The sequence below is a fragment of the Mixophyes fleayi genome, chromosome 8 (assembly GCF_038048845.1).
Source record: "Mixophyes fleayi isolate aMixFle1 chromosome 8, aMixFle1.hap1, whole genome shotgun sequence".
NCBI classification, from domain to species: Eukaryota; Metazoa; Chordata; class Amphibia; order Anura; family Limnodynastidae; genus Mixophyes; species Mixophyes fleayi.
Window position 1 is genome coordinate 117,881,149 of NC_134409.1, and position 27,658 is coordinate 117,908,806.

A 27,658-nucleotide genomic window follows, 5' to 3' on the forward strand; every position below is an offset into this window, starting at 1 on the left:
ATTTGGGTATGTAACCATGCTAAAAGCTCCCTGGCCTGCAGAAATTCTTCCCATGATCCTCTAGTTAAGTAGTCCCTCAATGTCGGGTCACTACCAGGATCCTTGCTGTTGGCATAGCTACCACTTTGTAGGTTTTAGATGGATGCCCTGATATTCTGTACCCATATCCTGCTTACTGATGTTTGGCTGTCTATGTAACTTGTTGCTGTATCCTTAAGCTTTTATAAAATGATAAAAATCTTCCAATCACAGCAGTTTAGGACAAAAAATTTAGAATTGTTTTCTGATTTTGGCTCCCAAGCAACTACAACAGTCCGTACTAGGTTGTGTTAAGCACATGTGCTTTTATATGGGGATGACACATCTGCACATGAATCCAGTCTGCAAGGTCTGTATTTACCAAGGTATGCTTGAAGCAGTCATGTCATTTATAGTATTATATTAGTGTTGGGCAAGACCAGAAATTATCATCTTAGGTAAGGGTTACGCTCGGTATCTCCCTAATCCTGAGGTGAAAGTTTTATGTTCCACAGACAAAGGCACAAAGGCGCGGTGAGGAGACGGTGTGAATGTCGTTGACACACCCTCCATCATTAAACCATAATGATATTTTGTTTTATACATTCTGAAGCATCATTAACTAGCTTGTTTGGGGAGAGGGGGATCTATTTTCCTGTCATAATTTCAGCGTGCATCGATTTAAAGGAGCATGTCATCTTTATCGTTCATGGCGCAACAACCTCTGCAGTGCCAGACAGTCGGTGTAACAACAAACAAATCTCACATAGAAATATGAGAAGGTGCATACATGAGACAGAGGGTAGAGGGCGGGCCCTGCTTGAGAGAGTTTACAATCTACAGTGTGAGGGTAATGCTCATACATTAACAGGCCTAGCCAACCTGTGCTGCTTGCTGTGAAACTACAAACCCCAGCATGCTCTGCCAGCACATAGTCGGCTAATTGCTAGCAGGGCATGCTGGGACTTGTAGTTTCACAACATCTGGAGAGCCACATGTTGGCCAGACCTAGCAATAGGTGCTAGAGGGACAGGATGTTAGCTGGTTGTTCCCAGAGGGAGAAGTACCTGGTGGGGTTATTATAGGCTATATTAAAGAGGGGGGGTGGGGGGTTGACAGAGCGCTTGAAAGTGAGTTTGTGAAGTTTCGTACAGGTGCAGTGGCGGATCAACGGAAGGGGGGGGGGGGGGGTGTAGGGTGATCGGTGAAGTCTCCTCCCCCCTAGCAGCACACTACATACCTATGCATGTCGGCCATGAGGTCCAATCAGAGCGAAGCGGGGACGTGGCTGTGCTACATCACCGTCCCCTGAAAAAAACAAAACAAGGTTGAGGGAGCAAATAGTAAGGAGAGCAAAGTAAGAGGGAGTGAGGTAGAGTAACTTGTGACAATGTCAGAGATGTATCGGGGGGAGAGGTTTGTGATGAATAGCTTGAATTGGATTCCGCCATAGAGGACATCATGGTTGGTTGTGAGCTGCTCATAGCAATCATATGCTGCACTCTGGCAATATCCCAATTTTCAAAGTTCTGCCACCAATCCTGTCAAAAGAATCAGGATCAGCTTTAACAGAAAGTGTGGTGCAGGGGAGGGCTGGCAATATTTGGCCCGGAGGCACAACTCGACTGAGCATCCTATTTTAAAGGAAAAATAATGTAGGTAGCCCACTATGGGCCGGCCCGGGGGGCAGTTTCCTCCCTGCCCCCCAGCCCAGCCTGCCCCTGGTGTGGTGTATGGCCCTTTCTTACTAATACATCATTAACAACTCTTTATGGCAACATATTTCAATAAAAAAGCATTTTTGTCTAGACAGACAAGGAATATATATATCGGGGATATGTACCGTTCCCACCTGTCCTGAGTTTTAATTTGCTGTGCCAGGTTTTGGATAAGTCCCATGATGATTTTGTCCTACACCGTATCCTGGATTTAGTATTGTCCAACAGCATCACTCCCCTGACCAGGATTTAGTTATTTGTTACAGTTGAGAATAGTCTCTTATCTTGTAAGTTGTGCCAAATGAAATGTATTGATTATTCAATATACAGCAGATGTATAGTATGATGTAATGTCCTTTTCATTAGGTTTAGTGTCCTCTTTTCTTAATGCAACACTTACTTTCCGTTGCTCAATAAGAAACTGCCCCAGGCCGGGATTTGTTACGAAATATTGGAGAGTATGAATAAGTCCCACTATGTAGGTAATAGACCCAGCAGAAACTGTGGTGATGTTATGCTATAGAATTATTGCTACTAGTTATTCATTTTTCTATAGTCTGTCAGGTTGTTGCTTAGTCAGCTGATAAAAAACAAGAGTACAAAACTGGGGGTGTCTGACAACAAGACTTAAACCTGCTACACTAGGGTGAATGTAAAATGAAGCGTGACAACCACACCCTGCATAATACCTCAATTTAACAAATGTTTAAGAAGATTGTTATTCCCGACCATGGCCTTATCTGTGTGGAATTTGTATGTTCTCCCCGTGTTTGCGTGGGTTTCCTCCGGGTGCTCCGGTTATCTCCCACACTCCATACATTAGGTTAATTGGCTTCTTTAAATTCACTTTAGTCTCTCTCGGTCTGTGTGTATGTTAGGGAATTTAGACTGTAAGCTCCAATGGGGCAGGGACTGATGTGAATGAGTCCTCTGTACAGCGCTTCGATCATAGTGGTGCTATATAAACAGCTGATTATGATTGTTGGAGAAAATTCTGAAAGCTCAGGAATCTTACATCGGTGTGTGACTAATCTGCAGCACAGGTTCACCAATACAAGCCAGAATGTGGATGTTCATCTTGCTTATGTTAAACCGAAAGCGTTAAGTATGTCAATGTTTTGTGCCATTAAGAAGTTGTATGTCATTTTCTATTTAATATTGTTACAGGCGTGGACCCCACTGGGAACATGGTGAAAAGGCCAGCACCGTTCACTGTGGAGACTATCAGTGCTGGACAAGGGGAGGTTCTGGTCTTTGTAGAGGATCCTGAAGGAACACGGGAAGAGGTTTGTGTTCTTGTTGTGCACTTTCTTGCAGAAACTTCAAGCCCATGGTTTTTAGTGATTGTGCAAAAACTAAACGTTGAGCTCGTTGTCTACTAGAGTGACATATCTAGACTACCCCTGCTATTATGTATTCAAGCTGATTCTGACCTCCGAAGAGATGTCTGCATCATGTTTGCGCTGCATAGACATAAATGTTCTGGTGGCAGTACTGTACTCGCCCGCTGCTGGCATGTGAATAGGCTGCTCCAGCCTCTAGTGCAGTGTTGGCTAACCTGTGACACTCCAGGTGTTGTGAAACTACAAGTCCCAGCATACCCTTCCAGCAATAAGCTACTATATATTGGCAGAGCATGCTGGGACTTGTAGTTTCACAACACCTGGAGTGTCACAGGTTAGCCAACACTGCTCTAGTACCACGGCACTTTGTCGGGACCTTTTTGGTTCAGTTCCTTGTGATGCAATCGGTAAAATAAAGCATGCATGTTGGGGACGTGAGGTACACCTGGTCATGTAACCACCCACTAGAATCTAACTAGCCTTATTAGGGGCTCATCTGAGTTATTTCCTGGACCTCAACAAATATAATTTACTTGAAATAGTGATATAATGCTTGGTGAAAGATATCTTGCATTAAATCAGTATTGCAAATGATAGAAAAATTATTGGGAAAAAAAAAAAAGAAAAAATATAACTAAAATAACAAAAATACACTACAAAAATAATTTATCATTTCTGATTAACCCCTTCCCAACATAACAAGACCATGCCACCATTTCTCTGCGATACTTAAGGGATTTTGCACCGAATTGCATAAAAATAGTTTGTACGTTATAGAAGTTAAATGTGAATCTAAACAAAAAAATGCAAAGAACTCAAACTGAAGCAGTTGAGATGTATCCATTATTAATGGCTGCAGTGAGTCTGCTTTTCAGTTCCATTCTGCACTGTAGAGAACGAGTTCTGTTTTGACCGTGATCATTTCCAGATTACTCAGGTTAAAGTTACAGTGGCAGCCTCACCTCAAATGACCACATCCTGCCCTATGTCCTCATTGGGTGGTCTCATGTCCTCGTTGGGTGGTCTCAGACTAGCGCCCTTCCATCTAGAAAACCGATCTAGAGCTCCTGGTGCTCTGGTGTGGTGGAGGAGTTGACAGAGTTGCCCGGTTGAGGTATCACCATATTGGGCTCGCTACTTAATAGACCCTCCCCCTGGGAAACAGTTATTCTGAATATGTATAGTATTCCAATTATGCCAGTTGCCTATTTACTATGAATTATTTCTCTCTTTACCCAGGCCAAGGTTACACAAAACAATGACAAGAACAAGACTTTCTCTGTGGAGTATGTACCTAAAGTGACCGGGATCCATAAGGTAAATGCAGTCTGTTACAATTTAACTTGATTAAAACTGAGGATGAAGGGGACAACATACATTTTGCATCGTAACCAGTTTACATCGAATGTGTATGGTCAGATTTAGAGAGATGTCTCTGGGCAGTTCGTGTTTGTATAACTTTATATAGAGCAATATGTTCCACAAGATTAATTGACGCTGAGTCTGTATGTCCTGAGGACTGTAGTAAGTAATGGTGGTAAAGTAGAAAGGATTTTGAGTTTTCTAATCCTGACACACTAAAGGAACATTCTATTGAATTGCCTCTTATCACAGATCCATTGTTTGTAGACCTGATTAACACAATATAAGGTCCCTACCAGAGAGGAGACTCATTATTCACCAGTTGTTGCTTCGTTTCTGCCCAGGAAGTCTTAAGTTTTTCAAGATGCTTTGGGTTGTGGGTTCAGTATTTCGTTAGCCAATCTTGGCTTTTTTTAAACAATTAAATATCATCCAAGTGGTCTGACTGAGGGATGAGCTTCTCTACTAGAATATTTGTACAAAAATAATGTGAAAATAAATTTGATTTTGAAACAGAAAACCTTATGCTATTGCTCCAGCGTGGACTGTTGCCGTCTTACTGGATAGACGGCAAACTCATTTTGAGCAAAGAGACGGAGAGAACTTTATTCTCTGGTTCTAAATGGATTCTCCATTGTTCTTGTAGTGAACCAAGCAATTGCTGAACTTTCAGATGTGTTGGCCTTTGGGTTCCTTCATACAAAAGAAATACACTATGGACCTGAGTCATTAAGGAGAGCAAAGCATAAAAAAGGAGTAACTTTGCACCTGGTCAAAACCATGTTGCATTGGAGGGGGAGGTACATTTAAAATGTGGGGACAGATTTATAGTTTTGGTAGAACATGTCCTATATAAACTTTAAATTTCAGTGTAAAAATAAAGCTATAAAATATTTGTGTGCTACATGAAAAAACAGCCAGTATTCAACTTGCGTGCTAAATTATAAACTAATTTCCCCCCCTTGCATTGTAACATGGTTTGTCCCAGAGAAGATTTACACTTTTATTTGCCTTACTACCTTTAATGACTCTGTCTTTCTATAACCTACAGTTTATATAGTTCCAATGTACTCCGTGCATAGTTCTGCGCTCATATGGCTGACATCCTTAGCTACTCACTACTGTTTATACAATCAACAAATAGAATGAAAATGCCTAAAGAAAAACATACTTCATTTCTTGGCAACAGACTCCATAAATCCTGGCACCAGAAATGCGGAGCAGCCGTTATCCTGTTTTAATGTCGATAATTATGTTCTCATTAAATGTCCCTGTAAGCATCAAATAGATGAATCTTGTCTCAAACTGTACATTTTCCAAGTGTCTGGATTTAGCATTATTAAGTGTTCAAAACTACAAGTGTGTGACTCTTAAGCGAAGTTATATATTGCTGTCATTAAATGGCTAATTTCTGTATGATTTGGAGGCTTGCATGAATTGGAGAGTTAGAGCAGCCTATAGACATGTAAGACAACGGGAATAGTTTAAGGTCAATTTTTTATTTATTTTTTAACCTGGATTTAAAGGGACATTTGTTCTAGAGCTTTAGTTGTCTTCATGACAATAATGCTGCTTTGGCTGAACAAAACTATGGTAATGTCATGTCCAACAGAGTATTTGAACATTGTTATTGTTGGATAAAGCAAGCGTGTATTCATCCGTTCCACAGAGAATTTGAATATTGGAGGGACATTGTTGTTGGAGTCTATGGTTAATGCTTCATTCAACCCCACAAATATGTGGAGCGATTTTGGTTCTGTGCAAGATACTTAGCCAAACTTGCCAATCTCCCCTCTGAGAGATCCCATAGGGTGCAGAGCCAAATGACATGAGTTGCGGCCCTGTCACGCCCGCTTCACTTGGAAGGGGGCAGCATGTGGTAGATGGCCAGCCCTCCCTGGAGTCTGGGATGACCCCCGGAAATTTCAGAGTCTACCGGTCATTCCGAGGGATTAGGCAGATATACATGTGTGTATTACTGAACATTTATGAAATCCATTTGGAAATCCATGTTTTGATTCCTTATTTTATCTAAAGCTTTGGAGCTGTTGCAAGGATGATGTCATCAACAAGTTGTTGATGTAATCAGTCCAGTTATGACCTCGCCATTCCCCAAAGCCATATGTGTTGTGTTGTGTTTGGGTTCCATGAACATTTTTTTTGTTTTTCCCGTCATTATTAAATCAAAACTTAACTTGTACATGATGATGTAAGATTCTCCTGTTTAATAAGTTTGTTGGAGCCTCAGACAAGTCTTGAAAGAAAAGAAAATCTGTGATCCTGCTCGAAGCCTCTCGCGTTTGGGAAATGTAACGCATAACAAGCCAAGGCAGGCCGCAGCCCACCCCGGTTTTATGGCAGTGTCGATCTTTTAACACTCCACACTTCAGTCTGTAGCTAGTTAAACCCAGTTATGTGGATGCTGCGCGTTGCCTAAACTAATGGAGCTTATGTTGTGTTTTATAGGTGACTGTGCTCTTTGCTGGTCAGCACATTTCAAAGAGCCCATTTGAAGTGAACGTTGAGAAGGCTCAAGGAGACGCCAGTAAAGTGACAGCTAAAGGGCCTGGCTTGGAAGCAATTGGCAACATTGCCAATAAACCCACTTATTTTGACATTTATACAGCAGGTGTGTATTGTTCTCTTTATAATCATTTATGTTGTTTGATTTTTCAAAGCTAAAGGGACTGCTGTTCTCATTATTTGTATTGCATTTGCTATGGAGGAATATTTTGCCCCTACATTGCTTGCGAGAGCAAGATCTGGATTTTTTCTGAAGGTGTTCTACCTTTTTGCATTCCACCGAATTATTAACATACAATGTATATACATATTCTAAGTGTTCATACAGAAGGTCCTGCTCTGGAGAATCAATGCCTTACTAGAAATGGCAGTGATATAGCCTTAGTTTATAGTTTAGACCGACTTTTAGGCTAGAAGGGAAATCCAATGCACCTGTATCTCGCCTTCCCCCCCCCCCCCCCACCCCAGCACTTGTCTCTGAGGTCCTGCAAGACCACATTATTGTCCATAACTGCCCTATATAATGGCTGGAAGAGGCGGTTGTTGGGTGCTGAGTGTGTTGCAGCCTTGTCATGCAGCAGATGGGGTGTGTTAGTTGCCCCCTGTCATGCTGAGGATGCAGCTATTTTATCCTTATGATTACTGGTGCACAGTGTCTATTGCCTAACAAAAATTGGAGGCTTACCCTAACCAGAGTTGACCACGTAAAGCCTCTACTAAACAGACCTCTGTATCAAAGCTTTAGTATCACAGAAATAACCTATCTGGCTTAATTTCAAGTTTTTTTATTACAGATCCCCTTCCCCGTTCTGTTACGTCTTTTGGATGCCCTGAGAACCCGCTCTTTAATCAGTGCTTCTTCAGTAATGATAAATGTACAGATCAGATTCACGTCTATAATTGACAGCTAGCTCCTGATTGGTTGACAAGGGCATTTGTCCATTCAGGAGCCAGTTGTCACTTCTTCCCATGTGCGAGTCCTCCTTTACTCCAGTACTCCTACATCATTACTGTATTTAACCAGTAGGTTTTTCCAATAATAGGATGTTTGGGGAAAATAAAACAGCTGATAGTTTGAAATGATATGTAGAGGACGGAGCGTGTAGGGAGGGATAGTGCACTCAAGGCTAATGTTTTGCGTTGCCAAGTAGTCCAATAGGGAAAAAAGTCTGTAGTGATTTCTCCTATCTAACCATGGCTGCATGACACAGAGACAGTTCATTGATTCTCAAGCTGGAAGTGTGTTAAATTACAAGCTGACCTTCCACATGTAGGAAATGTCACAGACTCTGGAGAACACACCTGCCTCCTAAAGCTGATGTATTACATCTGCATAAAATATCCCTTTATTGTCTTCATGTATCTTATGAGTCTTCAAACCCTATGGAGCCTACACAGAGTAGGAAATGTCTGAGGCGGATAGGCTGTCTCTTGAAATAAACGTTTTGAAGGCATTGGCAAACAAGTTGGGGTGTTATAATTTATTAAAAATACCATACTAGGCATAACTAAATAATCCACTCTTTATGCTACCCCAACTTTGATATTGTACGAATATTTGAGCAGAAAGGTGGCAAAGTAGTTAGCATTGCTGCCTCACAGCGCTGGGGCCAGGAGATCAACTCCAGACCATGGGTTGTGGGGGCATTTGTAGAGTTGCCTACTAGAAACATAATTGGCAGCTGGAAAAAAGGGACGTGTGTGTGAATTTAGACTTGATTCAAATGGAGCAGGGACTGATTATCATTTATTATTCTTATGATCAACATTTTGTATTCACACCAGCACATTCCCTAGAGCTTTGCAATGCAAATTTTCCCTGTACAGCGCTGCATCATGTGGTGGTGTTTTTATAATTAAATGATGATATATCATAAATACCAACCAAGGTACAGAAAATGCGTATGAGAAAAGTCTGAGGGATCTTATTTTGTTGTATTCCAATGTATTGACAATGTACCTTATTTAGGCTTCTACATCTAACCATATTCACCATTTCTACCACATACAAACTGAAAATGACTTCTGTCATAATAATTCCACTTGTTAATATCGGTTTGTGTTTTTCTTTCCATGCTCCTCAGTTTAGCTAATGCGATGGCTCCGGTAAAGCTGCCTGGTTTGACATATTAGTCAGGTCCTCCTCCTCGGCTAATTTTAGTACAGAAAACACAAAGGATGTTCTTATTCCGCTGAACACTAACTAGCGTTCCTGAGCCAAGGAAAACACTGCGCGTGCCTTCTGGTGCGAGCTCTGCAGATGGAAGCAGAGGCTTCCTTCAGTGTCCCCGCCGGCTGACACACAAATAGCTTCTACTAGATTTAAAATAAAGTAAAATAGCATGAAACACTTAGAGAAATGTTCTGTGCACTCCTTATCCCCCTCACCTTACTGTGTTACTAATTGTAGCTGCATTAGATACTGTTTATGTACATTAAAATATCCTCTAGAGATCCAGCCTCTGTCATAGTTCTATCAGGACTTTTCCCCATAGAAGTTATTTGTAAATCTAAAAACCTATTATGGAAATGTAAAGATACAATTTACCTTTGGAAAAACCAAACCCCCCACCCCAAAATAAACTGGGCAGCACTGTCGCATATTGGTTAACATTGCTGCCTCACAGTGCTGGGTCGTGGGTTCGATTCCAACCAAGACCCTATCTAACCAAATTTCACACAAACAGTCCAAAAACATGTTGGGTTAATTGGCTTCTGACAAAATGTACCTTAGTCTGTGTGTGAGCAGGGCCCGTAACTTGAGGTGTGCGGGAGGGGCCGCCGCCCAGAGCGCAAAGCAGATGAGGGGGCACAGGATAAGGAATATTTTAGTTTTGGTTTCATTATAATTTAGGGCTAGGGGGCGACAATTTTCCTTTCTTTACCCAGGTGCTAACATTTCCGGTTACAGCTTTGTGTATGAGGGAGGTAATTTATAATGTTTATAATGTAAGCTGCAGCGGGGCAGTGACTGATGTAAATGATATAGTCTCTGTACAGCGTTGTGTAATATGATTGCTGCTATATGAATAAATGATGATAAGCAGTGAAACCGATGAGAAGTCGGTGTGTTTTGTCATATAATCTAAAATAGATCTGTTTGTTTTATATGTCTGTGTATTCTGTCCTTTGTCTAATGTTATGTAAAATCCTTATTGTGGTTGCTGAACATATCTGTGTGAACTTTATTTCTTTTCTTTTTTTTTTGTAATCTAATTTGTTGGTTAATGTAGTGTGCCTGTTGTAAGCCAATCATCAAACTGATTTCTACAGTTATTTAATACTTCAAAAGTGTTTGAGAGTTCTGTATCATATACATAGACATATACTGTACATTGAAAGGATATTTGATAGTGCCCAGAAATGGGCACAACCACGATGCTCGGTGGCACGTCGCACATAATTGAATATAACCCCCTAAGCCATGGTAACATCTGAGGTAAAGATCTGTTCCTTTGTGTATTCACATTAGGGGCAGGAATCGGGGATATTGGCGTAGAGGTGATAGACCCTCAGGGGAGGAATAATACTGTTGACATTGCCCTGGAAGATAAAGGAAATTGCGTATACCGCTGTACCTACAAACCAGTAAAAGCCGGACCTCACGTCGTCGGCATCAACTTTGGCGGAGAAGCCACGCCCAGAAGTCCTTATGCAGTCAATGTTGGGGAAGGTAAGCACCAGGCTTTGCAATATCCCAAATTCTATTATGGAGATTTAATTTGTATGGATTATATTTTTCTTTTTCATATTATATAAAACCGAGCATTACATGCCTTCATAAAAATTACTTTTTGTATTTATCCCCTCCTGCTCTTCCCAACTAATAGAACCATGGGAAGATACATGTACCAGTTACTAGTGGTACTGGGTGGTTTTCAAGGCATAAGAGCCTTGAAAACTTTGAAAGTATACAGGTTGAACTGAGCAGCTGTCAATGCAGCTGATTGGACGACTATCGCACCATATCCAATCAGATAAATTTAACATGTTCTATGCTGCCTGTATACTGTCAAATAAAATCTAAGAGATTTTATGCCCGCAGAACCAACCTTTACCGGTGTCCAGAACTGTGGACGACTTTGGCATCGGACCACATGGTCCTACTTGTTCATTTGGCTAGAAACCAAATTATTTATTTGCCTTAATTGTCTTTTATATGTAACTTTTTATGCAACTTTTTATGTGGAGCGACTTGTAAAGATGAAGAAAGAAACAAGTTTGCCTGAACTTGTAGTGATTTATGTCCGAAATGGAAATGATTTTCTGAATGTAACTTGTTTGACTTTCGCTTCCTGGGATCTATCCAGAATTGTTTAGTTTTGCAATATTTTCCAGCATGTAAAATGATTTGATAAATGGCTTCTTGCTCTGTTCAGACATTTCTGTTCTGCTTTCTTCTGCTTTGCTCTCATCTGCTTCCTCCTTCCTGCTGCGCTTCTAGATCTCCCCAATTCCGATCTCCTCTACTCTTGTGGGATAATGGACGTCACTTCTTAAGCCTCATAGTTGAGTTCAGGCCAGGGTTGGTAAGACTATGCAGGATGTTGTATTACTCGGACTTCTGCTTCTGTTGTGTTCATCTCTCCCCCCCACCACTTGTGTCTTACAGTACAAAATGTCACATGTTCACCCCACAACAAATCACCTGAGATGTTATTCCATGTCTGACAATGGGTAGACCAATTAGAATATTTAATGCAACTAGTGGATCTAAACCTCAAAATATGTTGTTTAAAACGTTGTTTTACCTCCCAATGGTATTGCTTTTTGTGGCATTGTCCAGATTAGTTCTCCTCATACTTGTCTGGACTACAAGAAAATGGATGGATGTGACCTTGAGGGGGCGGGGCCTACCTAGTACTTATTTTGCACTTGTAAATGTGAAGGTATGCCGAGAGACTCTGATGTTAGTCACTTCCCACTCTCACATTTCCGTACATGTCCTCCCCACATCACGCTATGAAATTAACTTGCACGGTACTGCTCACGTTGAGAGAAACCATAATGTCTGCTCCCAGTCAGGGAAAGGTGATATTGTAGAACAGGGGTGGCCAACCAGTCGAAGCCCAAGAGCCAAAAAATATCCATAGATATGGCAAAGAGATGACTTTGCCTTTTTATATATGTGTGCATATACATATACACAGTTTAAGCATGTGCATACATACCACACACACCTACATATAAAATAAAACATAATTCACTTGAAATAATGTTGCTAAGTAAAAAAGATATCTAACATTGCCAAAGCGTTCAGAATAATAATCAATTCAGCTCTTACCCTGCTGCTGTGTCCAGCGGAGGAGGGTTCAAAGGGTAACTACAGTCTCTTCACAGTCACTCACGGTGCTTCTGTTTCCACAATCGCTGTGGAGGGAACTGTTGATTTGGGGATAAAAAAAAGTCATAAATAGCCAACATGCCCCTCAGACCTCTTCACATTCCCACCAGACCTCACCTCGTGCCTCTTACATGCAGATCAGCGCCTCCACATGCCCCTTACTTACCTGCCACACAGGAGTTGGAGCCCGCGCAGAGGAAGGAGGGCGAGCACACTACACACTCTCCTCCTCCTTCCCTGATTGGATACCAGTGATAACGTGACCTCCCTGCGCTATGCAGCGGAGGTCACATGACATAGGCTACTCTCAGACGCGCTGATGCTCCTGGCTGGTTGGGTGATTCTCTGTGGCTGTTGGCAGTGCTCCGGGTGCCGACGGCCACAGAGAATCACCCTTTCGGCCAGAAGCCTCAATTTCAAAATCAAAGAGCCGCGGGTTGGCCACCCCTGTTGTAGAGCACATTATGACTTTAACTTGTATCAATACCTCCCTCACACATGAAGCAATATACTCTATTTTGAGTTTAGATCCACTATAGTATTTCTTTCTTGTCGGGTAATTGGTGAACCCTGCAGACATATTGCTCTTTTGTCACCATTGGTTATTAATGTGTATATACTATTATAAGTAGATCAGTGCCTATAGGATTTTGGAGGATTGGAATACCATTTAGCTATCTCGGACAGTCTGTGCTGCACGTCATTCCTTCTAACTCAAAATTCATTTCGTAAAAGTTCCACCCATCCTGATTGTTTATTACTAATTTCATGTACTGCAAGGATGGATATCTAACATTGTTTGTCTAGAGCCCAGTAGCATGTACACGTTGCCCTGAGGTGTGCCCCGTTATCTTTTTGTGTGGGTGATTTTTTTATTTATTTTTTCCTCCCAAGTTTATTTTGAAGCAAAGGCATTTTTTTTTATATATTATTAACTAATTAACTTGTACAATATGGAGACTAATAGAAATATAGAAATGTCACCTGCTTTTACTTTTTTACATTTTGTGCGACTGAATTCGTTTAAATGCAATTTAAAAATAAATAAAAAAATCGTGTTAAGTAGGTTAAATTAAAGTACTGAGTAAACGGAACAGTAAAATCTGCAAACTCTTATGTAATGCCCTTTTTAGACTTTCCACACAGTGTGGCCAGGATGCCAACGTGCTACCACAACGTCAGTAAGAGGTGGTCCTGGCTACATTATGTTCTATGGCCATTTATACGGCATTACTGTCTGACCTTAGATGCCCTGCCCTTGTTCATTCCTTCCCAGCGTAGACTATTTACTCAGTGTCTGTGTTTTACAGGCCTAGGTGGAATATATACATTATTTCCATGTGTGGGTTGTTAGATGTGATACTGTAGCTTAGTAATGAAACATTATTGGTCTTTATGGGTCTGCAGTTTGTTTTACGTCTGACTGTGACCTACCACACAGCTAGCTGTCAGTGTTCAGGTTTACGGTCTTACCACCTCCAACATATAACTGGACATTAGTAGCCTTTGTGTAAATAGAACCACAGGTCACCAGACGTCAGACTCCCGTGCAGGATAACCCGGCCCTTTAATTACTGACACATGTAAATGCTGTGGCCAGTCTTTACATTGCCTGGTTTTAATTAGACAGAGAAGCTGTATAATTTGCATATATCAGTCATAGAAAGGCAAACTTGTTCACTAAAGCGGTCATTGGCAGGTGACTGGGGCGGGTTTGTGAAATTTATGAATGTTTGGGCTAAGGAGAGGCTATTGCTATAATTATTGCTTCGAAGTCCATATGTTTGTTGTAAATTATATACCTCCTGACACTCCAGAAAGCAGGGAAAAAAGTGACGGCACATTGACCAGTTCCCTAATCCGTTCTGACATGCCCTGTGCCCGCCTTCAGGCTACACTCTGTACCCACCTTCAGGTCATGCCCAGTGCCCATCCTTCATCCATGCCCCTGATCCGTCTCGTTATTTTGCCGATGCTACACCTACAAATCAGTAAATTACATATGCAATCTTTTTTAAGTTCCACTGAAACATTAAAGGATGTGTCTGTACAATCACAAATGTATTCATTCAGAGATATACAATATCTTGGTCCTATATGTGTAAAAGATAATAATAATGATGGAAGATGTACATGGTGATTATTATGTCATGATAAAATTTAATTTCTATAGACCCCAATGGAACAGGGGACCTATTGTACCAGGAAACTAGTTGCTTTTTTCCACTCAATAATTGTTTAAAACAAATCATGTGTTTAACACGTGCGTAACTTCGTTCTATACGCCAAAGAGAACAGTACACAAGAAAAATTATGAAGATAATTTAAGATGAAAACTCTTGTGGCTGGAAAATAAAGGAACTTACACCCGAATTTGATGAGTGCGCCCCCCTGTATGCTAATGAGGCCCTTTCGCCACCTTCTCAATAGAATGGTTTGCAGAGATAGTCCAAATAAAATGAAGAAAGTAAATCCAATCAACATAAAACAATTGTTATACTGCACTAGGTGTGTATCTAGTATATGGTCAATTCAGCCTCGTCCTCATTGTGCATGTACCGTGTGTTGTCCCTAAAAGTGTGTTGTTTGCTCTACTAAAGGGCCAGGAATGCTAACCCACCCACGCTGGCTCACTGGCCTCCTTCCCACCATCACTCCTGAAGCATGGACATGTCTGTATCACACAGAGAACATTATCCCAACATGAGTATCTGAGAACGTGTTCCTATCGCTTTTCTTTTCAACAGCCTGTAACCCAAATGCTTGTCGAGCCAGCGGACGTGGCCTGCAGCCCAGAGGCGTCCGGATTAGAGAAACTGCTGATTTTAAGGTCGACACCAGGCCTGCAGGAAGTGGTGACCTCCATGTCTCGGTGAAAGGGCCAAGTAAGTGTCTGATACAGTTACGCCGTATACAAACACTTCCTCCATCTTGGGGTGTATTTACTATAATACTTTAATACGAAAATCTCTACTCTTTTTTTTTGCCAGATAAAATAACATTTCTAGGTAATTGATAGCCCAACTAGTTTCTCTTCAGTCTCAAAGCAAGGAGTGGACATGACAAATTAGTATCTGTTGGAAGTCTAACAATAACGTTGTGTTTTTCATTGTCCTCCGAGGAGAATTTAATGCTTTGTGGAAGGATTACGTCTGTTATTTCTTTGTAGCAGATTTTTATTTTCTGATCTCCTTTACAATGAGAATGTTTTATGACCATGTGTAAATTGACATTTTGGTTAAATCATTTATAGCCTACATACATTTCACACTGCAGTACATAGAATCTTGTTTTTCTCTTGAGTATACAATTAATTTTTTTCCACTGCTGTGTCGCAGACTCTAAAAGAATATCCAGGTCCACAAGGAACCGAATTGGTGCTGAAAATAGTGACCTTTATTTTTAATACTTAGGGGCCTATTTATCAAAGATCTCTCCCCTCTAATTTAGAGGTAAATCCCCGAAAACAGCATTTTTCAGGGACTTACCACTAAATTGCAGCTTCTCTCATCGGTTTACTGAGCACTCCCCATAACAGTGTATGGGAAGTGCTCAGTAACGCTATGTATCAATGACTGATACTTAGTTTTCAATCATGGTAATGTACGCCATCTGAAGCTGGCGTACATTACCATAATTGAAAAGTTTCACTGAAAACAGCGCTGCTCTGACGAGCAGGGCTGCACAGCGCATGTGTGGAGGGATCATGTGATCCCTCCACACTTGCCTCAGGTTCCGTCAGACAGGGATCTCTGTGCACATGCCCGAATTTACTGGTCGGCGCATGCGCACAGGGATTGAAAGAGGGCCGAGCAGTACCACAGAGTGAGGAGAAGAGAAGACTTCAGTGGCAGGTAAGTGTTAGTCTTCACAGGAGGAGCCGTTTTTCGGAACGGCTGTTCCTGTGTTGATTTTTTAATACATATGAGAAACTTTTCAATCCGCATCTATGCGATGAGGATTGAAAAGTTTCATTCATATTATGCGGTCATTGGTAAATAGACCCCTTAGTATTAATGATGAATGATTGGTGTGGCACATGTGTCCCTGAACTACAAGGGAGGCCCAGATCTATCATCAATTATTTATATAGCGCCAATAATTCCTCAGCACTGTACAGAGAACTCGCTCACATCAGTCCCTGCTCTTGTGGAGCTTAGTCTAAATTCCCAAACACACACACACACTGTGCTACGTTCAAATGCCTAATCTGTTTGAGTACTGCTAGGGGTATCCAGGTTGTGTAAACCAATTTATGTTTTGAAGTCGGCCATCTGAATTGACAAACACTTGGAGAAGGGGTTGTGGATTTGCGCAAATCTGGAATCTCCCTCTAGAACGCAAATAACTAATAGGCTGAGTGTCATTCAGAGTCTGTTTCGGTTATACATGACTTTTTAAAATGTGTTTTTGTACATTTGATAAATTCTACGTCAATGTATACTAAAACAGAGAATGTGAACACTTTGAAAGACAAATTTGATAATCATTATGAAAATATTTGTTTGTCCCATAATCACTTCACCACTTATTGGCTTTAGGTGTTTGTTCTGTAGTTAGATGTTCCACTGTCTAAAGATATTAATATTGTTTTGAAATAATATGAATGAACCTATAAAACAAATATTTAAAGGTGACAGAGGGGAAAATGTTGGGACAGCCGGATGGTTGATCCATCAGGTTGTGAAGCCTTGGTGTTTAATTCATCTGGCTGTTCTCAGAAGCGTGTGCGTGTGTATATAGATATGACACCGTGTCCTTGTTAGTGAACCACAGATCTGCATAGATGCTGCCAGTACTGAAAATATTAGACATTCCAGACATATTCCTTTCATGTCTAACACTGACATCCACAATGTAGGAGTTTGTGGGCATTCTGTCCAACACTTGAAAATTCCACCACGTTTGTTTAGAGGACTCATTTGTCTTCTCCTCTGCTGTGGCTAAAAGCTGCTCTCGGATAAAGCTAACATTGTGCTGATGTGTTTTTGGCAGAGGGTCTGGACGAGCTTGTGAAACAGTTGGAGGCGGTGGATGGAGTGCATTTGTTTGAGTATTACCCCCTGCACCCTGGAAAACATGTGGTGACCATCACTTGGGGGGGCTATCAGATCCCTAAAAGGTAAGAAGATTATGTCCTGTAAATATTTTAATACCAAGTCTTTTTATACGTGGAAGTTTCCGATGACCTAATAAAGAATTTAGGCCAAACAGGAACATATGGCGCACAAACATTTACTGAGTTGTTATGGCATGTCGTGAAATATAGATCCTCATATATCCTTGAATATAACAGAAGAATCTGTTTAGTAAGAAACACATTCCTTGTTAGTCACTTTATGCCCCCCTTTTGCTCTCCAGTCACTATCGTGAGACTAATGTAGTTCCTTTAGAACCAACAATTAGTTGTCATGGAAACGGCTTTTCTCAGACTGATTCCCTAAACCTTGTAGTGATTTACTACATCATAAAGATTGTCATGGTGTCTCACTATACAAAACATTCATATATTTAAGTTTAAGGAGCTTATCTTGCTTTTCTCCTAGGCACACTAGACTTCTTCCTGTTGCACTAAGATAAGAGTTGCTAACGGACAAGGCGAGCCTGTAAAATTAAAACTGAGCAACATTACTTTAATAGTCCAGAAACCTGGCATTTGCAAGTGCTTTTTAAAAGGTGGAATGAGCCATTAAGTCTAATAGGAGCATTAATGCATATATAAATATTTCAACCATCACGGCATGGGTTCGGTTCCCTTCCGTTACAGTTAGTTATTAACTTTCTGCTCTTGGTGTAATAAACTTGTTGGAGTCCGGTGGTATTCATGTCCACTGATAAGCGCCACTACTTGGGTTGAAAATTGATATGCCTGACAAGTCTCCCAGTTATTGGGTTAACTTAAATACCAGCAGGTATCTTGACTTCCTACATACAAGGAAAATCATTAACCAAGGCCTGGTGTTGATCAGTATGTGATCACTATGCAAAGGTCAACTTTGAAGATTTTTTTTTCTTATGCAAGTCTTTCATTCTTCTCCGTTTTTGTAATGATTTGGGAATGTGCTAGACAGGGATGTCTTTTTACATAAATGGGCCTGATGTGGCATGTAAAGTCTGTTATCCTAGTGGCGAGATATTTGTAATATGACGTATTTATAGGACACAGTGCTCGGAATTGTCATTAAAACACAAAAACTATTTTTTTTAGATATTAATATGTAATCCTAAATATGGAACAACTATGGTGTATTAAACTGATTTTTGTTGACTTTAACCAGGCTGCCACCATGTTTGATAGATACTTACTTCAGAAATTATTTGGGTGTATTTAATAATCTGGGGCAAAATGCAATGTGGTCCTGTAACCCATGGCAACCAGTTGGATGTCAGCTGGTTTGACTACACGAAATTATTAAAAATGGATATCTGATGGGTTGCTAAGGGTTTGAGTGCATCTCGTGTTTTTCTTAACCAGGCTACTATACAAGACCCATTGTTGGAAAACACAGTATGCAAGCAAATATGTATTTTTAGATCAATTTTACTAAATTATCAGAAAAAAGAATTTTCTGTAAAATGATCTTCTGGTAAAGGTGAATTCTGAAACAACTTTTTTTTTGCTAGATACATGCTACTAGGAAATGTATCTAGCCAGCAATTGTAGATTGGCATGGGATTTAATTGGAAATATGCCCAAACAATCCTCTTTTTTTATTTTTATTTTTATTTATTTATGTATTTTTTTTATATATTTTACGATTATTTTTTCTGAAATGGTTACAAAGATGGGCATATTGCTAAAGGAAAAACAGACGTTTAGCTATTTTAATACATGAAAAATATTCGAACCACTTAATAAATATTATAATTGTATTTATATTTTTCGTTTTCTTTCTCTCAGTCCATTTGAAGTTCAGGTGGGACCCGAAGCCGGTCCTCAGAAAGTCCGGGCATGGGGACCTGGCCTCACTGGGGGTGTGGTAGGGAAATCGGCAGACTTTGTGGTGGAGTCCATTGGCACAGAGGTGGGCTCATTAGGTAAGTGTTAAGAATATCATTCTATATTACGTGAAATGTTATAATTCATGTGTTGCCACATGATGCAAACTCACAATATAGGAGTTCCATATTATTGAAGTGTGTTAATCGCTTATACAGCCGTTTTTGTTGTGTTATAATAGTCATGAAAATTCAGCCTATCCGTCCACTTGGAACTATTGATATCTCTGTTGCATGGCAGATTGAATATAGGTTCAGCCAAAAAATATGTTGCCTGCACTCTGGATGGGCAATAACTGCACTTTAAGGGGCTGATTACAGAGTTGGTCCCAAAATGGGCTTAAATTACTCTTTTAAAAAAAAAAAAAACAAAACACAGAAAACAAGTGTCTTTACTCCATGTACACCGTGAGATGAATCCGTGTCTGCATCAGCAGCATACGCACCTGGTTAATAACGTTGTCGCAATCAGCACGTATTTACACCTGCCCTAAACATGTTTTGGCTTGTCTGCAGGTGGACATTTGCTTAAACACATCTATACTGTACTCTGCCAATGTTAGAACGCCCCTTCCTTCTTCGTCCCGCATGTGTCTGCACAGGCACCTCTACATCAGCTTCTGACAAGATCTACCCTCGATGAGATCCAAAATTTTCGTTAACACGGAAAAAATATCTTGGACCATTTCCCTCACCTGTAAACTGTGATTTTATTCTAACACTCTGGGGGGTGGTCAGTAAATTCCATGGTCCCCATCCTTATTGCCTAAATCTTATTATCCTGAATGGTCGCTCCACAGATAATCTGGTCATTAGGTCGGATCGCTGACCAGACCTATGGCTGATTTTCCCACAGACTGACCTGTGACTAAATTCCCCGGACACTGATGACAGGAAGCTACAAAATGGGTCATTCTGCAATGGGAGCTGTCATCCAGGTTTCTATTGGACCTAAGCGTGATGGTTGACAGAAAATGGCAAACACTAAGCAGCCGTTGGCCAATCACATTTTCTAGTCGGTCCAATCAAAATCCATAGAATTGAAAATTAAGTTTGTTTGGCTGGCCCACACACTGCCTAGTATCCATTGATTTCTGTGAGTAGATCCAAGGCTTACATTTTCTACACGTTCTCATACTTTGTCAGTGGGTTTTTTTTTCTGCTACTCTGTTTTATAATTATTGATTGCTCTTTTTATAACTATAACCTAATTAATTCACCTATGAATTTTTTTATGAATGTAATTCAACCAAAAAGTACTGTAGCTTTTTAACCTTTCACTTCAGATCAATATATATTACATACATATTGTCAAATTTCTCATCCCAATCTTGTCCTGTGACTCTCACCAGGAACTAAGTCTACTAATGTGATGTCTGCTTTTAGGGTTCTGTGTAATCCAGTACAGGCATTGGTCATTGAGGCATAGAGCAAACAATGATTCTCTTGTACTTGTACCTTGTTCTTTAACACAGAAGATTGTGTGACTTTTGGCCTCATCTGTGTACCAAGAAATCGATACACAAACAAAACACGAAAAAAATATCCATTACATACCAGTAATTTAAGGAAAAAGAGGCCGTTATTGTGATATAATCCTAACAGGGGCAGCGTCTCAAGACGCACAAAAGACGCCACATGTCTTGCATAGTTGTGATGTGAATGGCTCATTGTGCTGCGGAATTCAGATGACTTTTCGATGAAAGGAAAGTTATTTTTCTAATTCGCCTAGAGACGTCTGCAGTAAAATATCGGAGAATAAATGTTTGAGTTGCTAAAAGTGAAATCTTTTTAATTGAATGGACAGTGGAAATCATAACCTTTTGTAAGGCATTGATATAGCCATGTTAATTATTCACTTGCAAAGTTTTTAAAACCATACCAGTTTATCGATAATTTATTAGTAAGATTGAGTAGTGCTGTGCATTGAAACATTTTCAAGTGTGTTAAGTGTGTTTTAATGGAGTTAGAGCGCCTATTTAGTCATTCCTCAAACCAGGTTACGTGTAGCCAATTAAAATATTAGAATGTTAACCGCTGAACTTCTACTTGTCCATTCAATGGGAGTGGCTAGACATGTAGCCAATCAGAGTGTTTTAAATGTTAATTTCTGCACAGAGTAATGATGTGAGGTTCTTCTCAGTACTGGAGAATTGTGGTATCAAATGCATCAGCTGACAGATACCGCTTGTAATTCCACCATCTACTTCAGATTTGCCTAGTACTGTATTTAAGGAAGAGGCATTTCAGCAACCCACATGATTGTCTAACCGCTAATTACAGGGTATTAATTATGATTGTCACCGGCAGTACTAAATTCCCCTTAATTTTTGGTCTGTACTGATTAGTTTTTCTTATATAGGCATTTTGTGTGTGCATTTCTGTGCCAGGTTTAGGGGACTAGTGCCCTAGAGATTATTTAGTCCGCCCGCAAAATAGCATCGTCCACGTTGTTTTGGAAACCAGTGCACATAATTGATTTTTGGCAAGCATGTTCCCCAGCTTAAAAAAACAAAACAAAAAACTACAGTTAAAATGTCAACTAGACATGCTTAAGGTCAAAGCAAACAGACCTCTATGTGAGTGAAATCCAAATATATACATAGGCTCACATGTCATATAGCATAAATAGACAACCTCAAAGCATGACTTGTTAATAGCTAAAATGACCAAAAATACATTTATTATTCTGCGTTCTTTTAAGGGCAGACAAATGCTTAGTAACAGATTTAAAAACAGCCATGTGTTTCAACAAGCAGTGGGAGGTTTTCTCCATGATCAAGCATTGAGAGAGGTTCTCCGCAGATGATATATTTAATAATAACATACAACTCAAAAATTATTGACAAAGAAAAAAAAATTGCAGAAAAATGATTAAAACGGTGTTTCTGAATTCAGCCACTGGGCAAGCTGAGAAGTACTCAACAATAGGCTGATTTTTATGATGTCTGACACATGTTTTCCTGCCAGCTCCGGTACAGCACAAATATATCACAGTACCTGTCCCCCTAGGGCTGCGTTTTATAGTGTAAACCCCTCAACCATTGCCAGTGTTAGAGTTGTGGTATAATGTTTAACCTGATACCTATGCCTGGCATCGGAGCACAATAGTGCATTGAAATCTATTCATGTCCGTTATACCCTGTGTCTGCTTTTCATTTCAGTTCACATAAGGTATCGATCTAATATTTCAGTATGCCACGGTACATGTTAATGTAATAAATGCCTCTTGCTCACCTCTGTGGGTTGTGGTCAGGATTGCCAACACTTGATTTAATTTTACTGCCCACTTAAAAAAAAAAAAATGTTGATAGTCCGTAAACTTTTATTCGGGCATATTCACTTTAAAATGGATCAACAGCTGATAGCTACAGTAACTAAAGGATAAAGATTGTCAAGGCAAATAATAGTTTAGTGACCAAATTCTGATCCCAAACCACTGGTATGCTCGAATTCTAATTTAGTAACATTAAAAAGAAGGGTCTTCTTTTTACTAAGATTTAGATCAGGCCTGTCCAACTTGCAGCCCTCCAGGTGTTGTGAAACTACAAGTCCCAGCATGCCCTTCCAGCTATCAACTGCTTGTCTACCGGCAAAGCATGCTGGGGCTTGTAGTTTCACAACACCTGGAGGGCCACCGGTTAGACAGGCCTGATTTAGCGAGTGGGGGGAGGGAGGGGGGGGGGGGTGGGAGGGATTTAGAGAGTGGGGGGGTGGGAGGTATTTATAGATATATATTTGTTTTCTGACTTTCATACATTTACTAAGAGTTGAGAATTCAGTGTGAGGCTGCATCAGTTAGACGTCTGTAACAAACATACTGTAAATAAAGTTTTTAATTCCAAATTCCAGTAATCATTTAATCACTGGCTAAGCTTTAAAAACCCACCTTTTTCTTAAAGCCTTCCTGTCTCCCACTTAACTTCCTATTTTTTCTTCTGCCTCTTCCCCTTCCCTTATCCTTATCCTCCGCTCCTCCCTCTCTCCCCCGTGTCTGTCTGTCTACCCCACCCCTTAGATTGTACGCTCCTTTGAGCAGGGTCATCTCTCCTCCTGTCTTCACCACTTTTAACTCTGCTCTCCAGCTACCTAGTCCTCCTCCTCGAGGACCCTCTTCCCCCTATCCCCTCTCGCTCCCTCCTTCCCCCCTCTGGGGGTCTCCCTGTCATCCGTGCCCTCCCTCTTGGTCTCTGTTGTAGGCGGACCATCCCCTCCCCCGCCCCTAGCTGTGCTTTGAGCTCACTGAGTTACTGTGCTTATTGTTTACTGTACTGTGCTGTCTCACCTTGTATTGAAATTTCGTTTGTCCATGTACGGCGCTACGGACACCTAGTGGTGCCCTATAAATAAAAATTAATAATAAAATAATAAGCTAAAATGGCAGGATGCAAATACAGCTGTGGTATCTAATTGTGACCCACCACATGTGTAAAAAGACCATAATAGATCCTTCCAGTAGGAACTATAGTTTATTTTTTTATGTTTTTAACCAATGTACGAGTTGTCAATTTCGTCCTTTACAATTCAAAAGTTGACAAATAGAATTCTCTAAATAGAATAAATTTGAGTTTTACAAACTAAAGCACTGGTCCATATAATCTGCCAGGAAATTCCATTACGTCTCATGTGCAAAAAGTATAATAATAACCTGATGGACAAAGAGCTGAGATTTAGGCTTAAACCACAGTGCTTCAGGATACTTAACATAACGACACTGTAATCCCACAAGGATTTCTGTACGGGTCACAAAAGACTCTTTTTAATCTAATTTCTAAATATAAATTCTTACAAGAACACGTGTAGCTTTCTCCAACTGCATTGTACGGATATATGAGAACTTTGTTTTAAGGTCACTGAATCCTTTTGGAAAGAAATATGCAGAATGTTTATATAGTATATTTTGTAAATGGTTCTACATCATTCAGAGTTGATTTTTGCATTTTTGGGCTTTGAATCATAATTTGGCTGCAATCGCCCCATTCTGTCATTCCGCCTGAGCACCGACTGTCTGCACTAATAGACCTCCATATCCATGGCCAGACTGTAAATAGATACAGAGTACAGCTGACCACACACAAGCAAATAGCGGTCATAGCACATGATAACCAGGCATGCTTGAAGTGATCCGACCAGTTTTGATTAGGTTCCTTTGTTAGGGAAGGTTAGGTACACACTGAAGAATTTTTCCAACCGACGTGTTATCTACAATTTACCTTCGACCGAAGGTCCGATCACTCGGACGATTAATGCGTACACACTAGTCATGTTTTAGACGATTAACTAAAGACTGACCATCCGGCAGCGACTTTTCACAGCTATGTTGTCGTGGGCAAAGATTTAAATTTTGTACACACTGAAACGACTTATGAGGTCCATGTAACGATATCTCCGAGAAATTTAAATACCTAGCTTTACCAGTAGAAGCACCTAATTACCAAATGAGTGACGTGCGGACAACGCACCACGTGGGACTGCTATAGGCATCAGAAATTAGCATACACATATATGCCCCTAAAGAAGTCGCATCTTAAGGAGCCATCAGCAGTTGCTTGTTGATCCATCGGAAACTTGTACACACTACATGATCGTTCAGTGGATTGGTCGGAATATGTTTAACAGTGCGACCAACCAAATGAGCCGACAATCAACACTTTGGAACGACTTTCGACCATCGTGTCACTATACACACTAACCCGACTTCCGACCGAACGGTCGTATGTCAGCTGATTTGCCCGATTATTGGACGCAAACACTCCAATGTGTACCTAGCCGAATACAAACTGGACAATGTTGGGCCAATTTGCAAATATCGATGCATTGAGTGGCCGACTTTACTTTAAAACCGGAATTTTAGTGTGGTCTGTTTGTGGATTACCATAATTTTTTTGTTAGGCAACTTTCACATGAACTTACGGAGCTTCTATTGCTTTGAACCTAGAGATAATTTCCAAAGTGATGTAGAAAGATGTCTGTCTGTCCATCCCAGATCATAGCAAGCGTTCTCTGAAAACCCACCTCTTCAGACAAGCTTATATTCCTCAACCATCCTCAACCTCACTACATTACCCTATTACCACCTGTTATACAACTACCCCTTGACCAACATTGTTGTGTGACAGGATCATTTAGCTTATGAGTCACTTTTGCCTCTGCAGTCTGGCTGGGCCGACTGCAAATGTAGACTTAACCTCATGTGTCAAACTCTCATTGTCCAATAGATTTTAATCTTGAGAGCAGGGCCCTCTCACCTCTTTGTCTGTTTTACCCAGTTTGTTTATTCATTTACTATGTTTGTCCCCAATTGTAAAGCGCTGCGGAATATGTTGGTGCTATATAAATAAATGATGATGATGATGATGATGATAGTCATGCTCTCATATATATACTGCAGGTTTCGCCATTGAAGGTCCATCTCAAGCGAAGATTGAATGCGATGACCAAAGTGATGGCTCATGTGATGTCAAGTACTGGCCGAAGGAGCCTGGTGAATACGCCGTCCACGTCATGTGCGATGACGAAGATATTAAGAACAGTCCGTACATGGCGTACATCCAACCGGCATCAGGAGATTTCAACTCGGATAAGGCAAGACCTCTTAATATAGTTTAGTATAAAGTGTTATAGACTGTCCATTTACTGATGTGCGGTATATACTGTATTTTCAGGAACTTTGTTCCTTTAGAACGTACCTTTCAGTGGTTCCTAAATCTTATCTGTGATTGGAGCATGCAGATTTGATGAGCTGACCGTTTCCATTGGTTTATTGCCTGTTAATAAACACATGCAGCAGATCAGCATAAGATTTATTAATAATAATAATAATTATACATGTGACTGATTTCTCAGTTGATCTGGTCAGTCTTAAAGCACTGTCATCTTTTCCCCACTAATCTTTGGTACCCCCCCAGGAGATTTTAGAGGAAGGTAGTTTAACGATTACAGGTACACGTAAATATTTCTATCGTACAGAGCACAATAGAAGGAGAAAACTGTTTTTTTTTTTCTATTAAGTATGAGATGCTCTGCAGAATATTTATACATAATCCATAAAGAATTGAAAGAGAGCAATGTTCTGCAGATCTGTACAACAAGCAGTAAATCCACGTAGAACGTTCCAGTTGGTCAATTTTCAACCTAAATATTTGGTTAATTAAACAAATTCTACTTCAGATATCCCAAAATGTAACAGCTCTGAGTTCTGTTTAATCTGTAAGCCGAAGTCTGTGCCTTTCCAATTAAAGTCAGACTTTGTTGTATTCAGATTTTCCACCTATGATGTCACTGAAGCCTGTAGGGAACAGGAATGTTATTTTTGTAGAATCCTTACATTGTGTAATATATTTTCTGCATGTATAACTAACTGAGCAACGTGCTGTTAATCGTACTTGTGAGACAGGAAATGTTTTGGAGTAGCTCGGATTAAAACGGCTTACTGTATGCTCGGACGTTAACTGAATACAGCTGCCAACTGCAGGATTTCCTAAGGCTTGTCCAGCTACCTTGCAATCTATGACTGTCTCTGTCATTCAAAAGTTTGTAGTGGAGATTGCCTGCATCTACCCAGTGTTGAGCGAGACTTCCCTGTGTGGATGAACCAGTGCATTGAATTATTGCTCCAAGACCTTTCACTAGAAGTTGTGGTTTATAGCAATATCCACCTTCGTTACTTTAATTTATTGTCCTGTGTACGCCCTTGTGCAACTTTTTACATTCTACTTTTGTTTTATATTTCTGGCTATCCCTTCTGTATATTTAACCAGGTAGAAAGAAACGGCTGTGTATTTTGTAAGGACATGAACAAGCCAATACATTCAAAATCATCTAAAGGGAGAAAGCCGCTTTTAATTTGTTTTACGTTTTTATTTCGCAGGTTAAGGCCTACGGTCCAGGGCTGGAGAAAAGTGGGTGCATTGTTAATAACCCAGCAGAATTTTTTGTTGATCCAAGGGAGGCTGGGACGGCACCTTTGAAAGTCTACGCACAAGTAAGAGACAACACGGTGGCTGTACAATGGGAATACAAGGTGTTTGGAATTCCTTCTCTCCCCCCTCCGAACACACACAGGCAGATTAATTGATCTCTGGTGGAGACAGCCTGGGTATAAAGGCTCTCTGTGCTCTACTGACTGTGGGGTCCCAGCCTGAATCTAGCTGAGCTTCTCTTGGCGTCCACACAATCCAGAACAGGCTGAGCTTCTTTCCATCAAACTGAAATGACTCTCTTGGCAGCCGACTTCTGGAATCGCTGCACATTACACACTGACACAATATATGCTGACCAGGTCCTTTTTCTAACAAAAATAAAGTGATGAAACTGTAAAACTGAAACTTTTCCTGTAGTTTTAACAAGCA

General features: G+C 40.5%; 1 protein-coding gene across 3 annotated transcripts in view; it reads left to right on the plus strand.

The window, feature by feature from the left end:
- FLNB (filamin B) overlaps positions 1-27,658 on the plus strand; it is a 157,174-nt gene that overhangs the window by 71,349 nt on the left and 58,167 nt on the right. For all 3 annotated transcript variants that reach the window (XM_075183278.1, XM_075183276.1, XM_075183277.1), the window contains exons 5-13: positions 2,904-3,022; positions 4,319-4,396; positions 6,908-7,070; positions 10,437-10,637; positions 15,056-15,193; positions 17,304-17,430; positions 19,210-19,346; positions 25,699-25,892; positions 27,178-27,291. In XM_075183278.1, the coding sequence (XP_075039379.1) occupies positions 2,904-3,022; positions 4,319-4,396; positions 6,908-7,070; positions 10,437-10,637; positions 15,056-15,193; positions 17,304-17,430; positions 19,210-19,346; positions 25,699-25,892; positions 27,178-27,291 (1,271 nt within the window). The remainder of the gene's footprint in view (positions 1-2,903; positions 3,023-4,318; positions 4,397-6,907; positions 7,071-10,436; positions 10,638-15,055; positions 15,194-17,303; positions 17,431-19,209; positions 19,347-25,698; positions 25,893-27,177; positions 27,292-27,658) is intronic.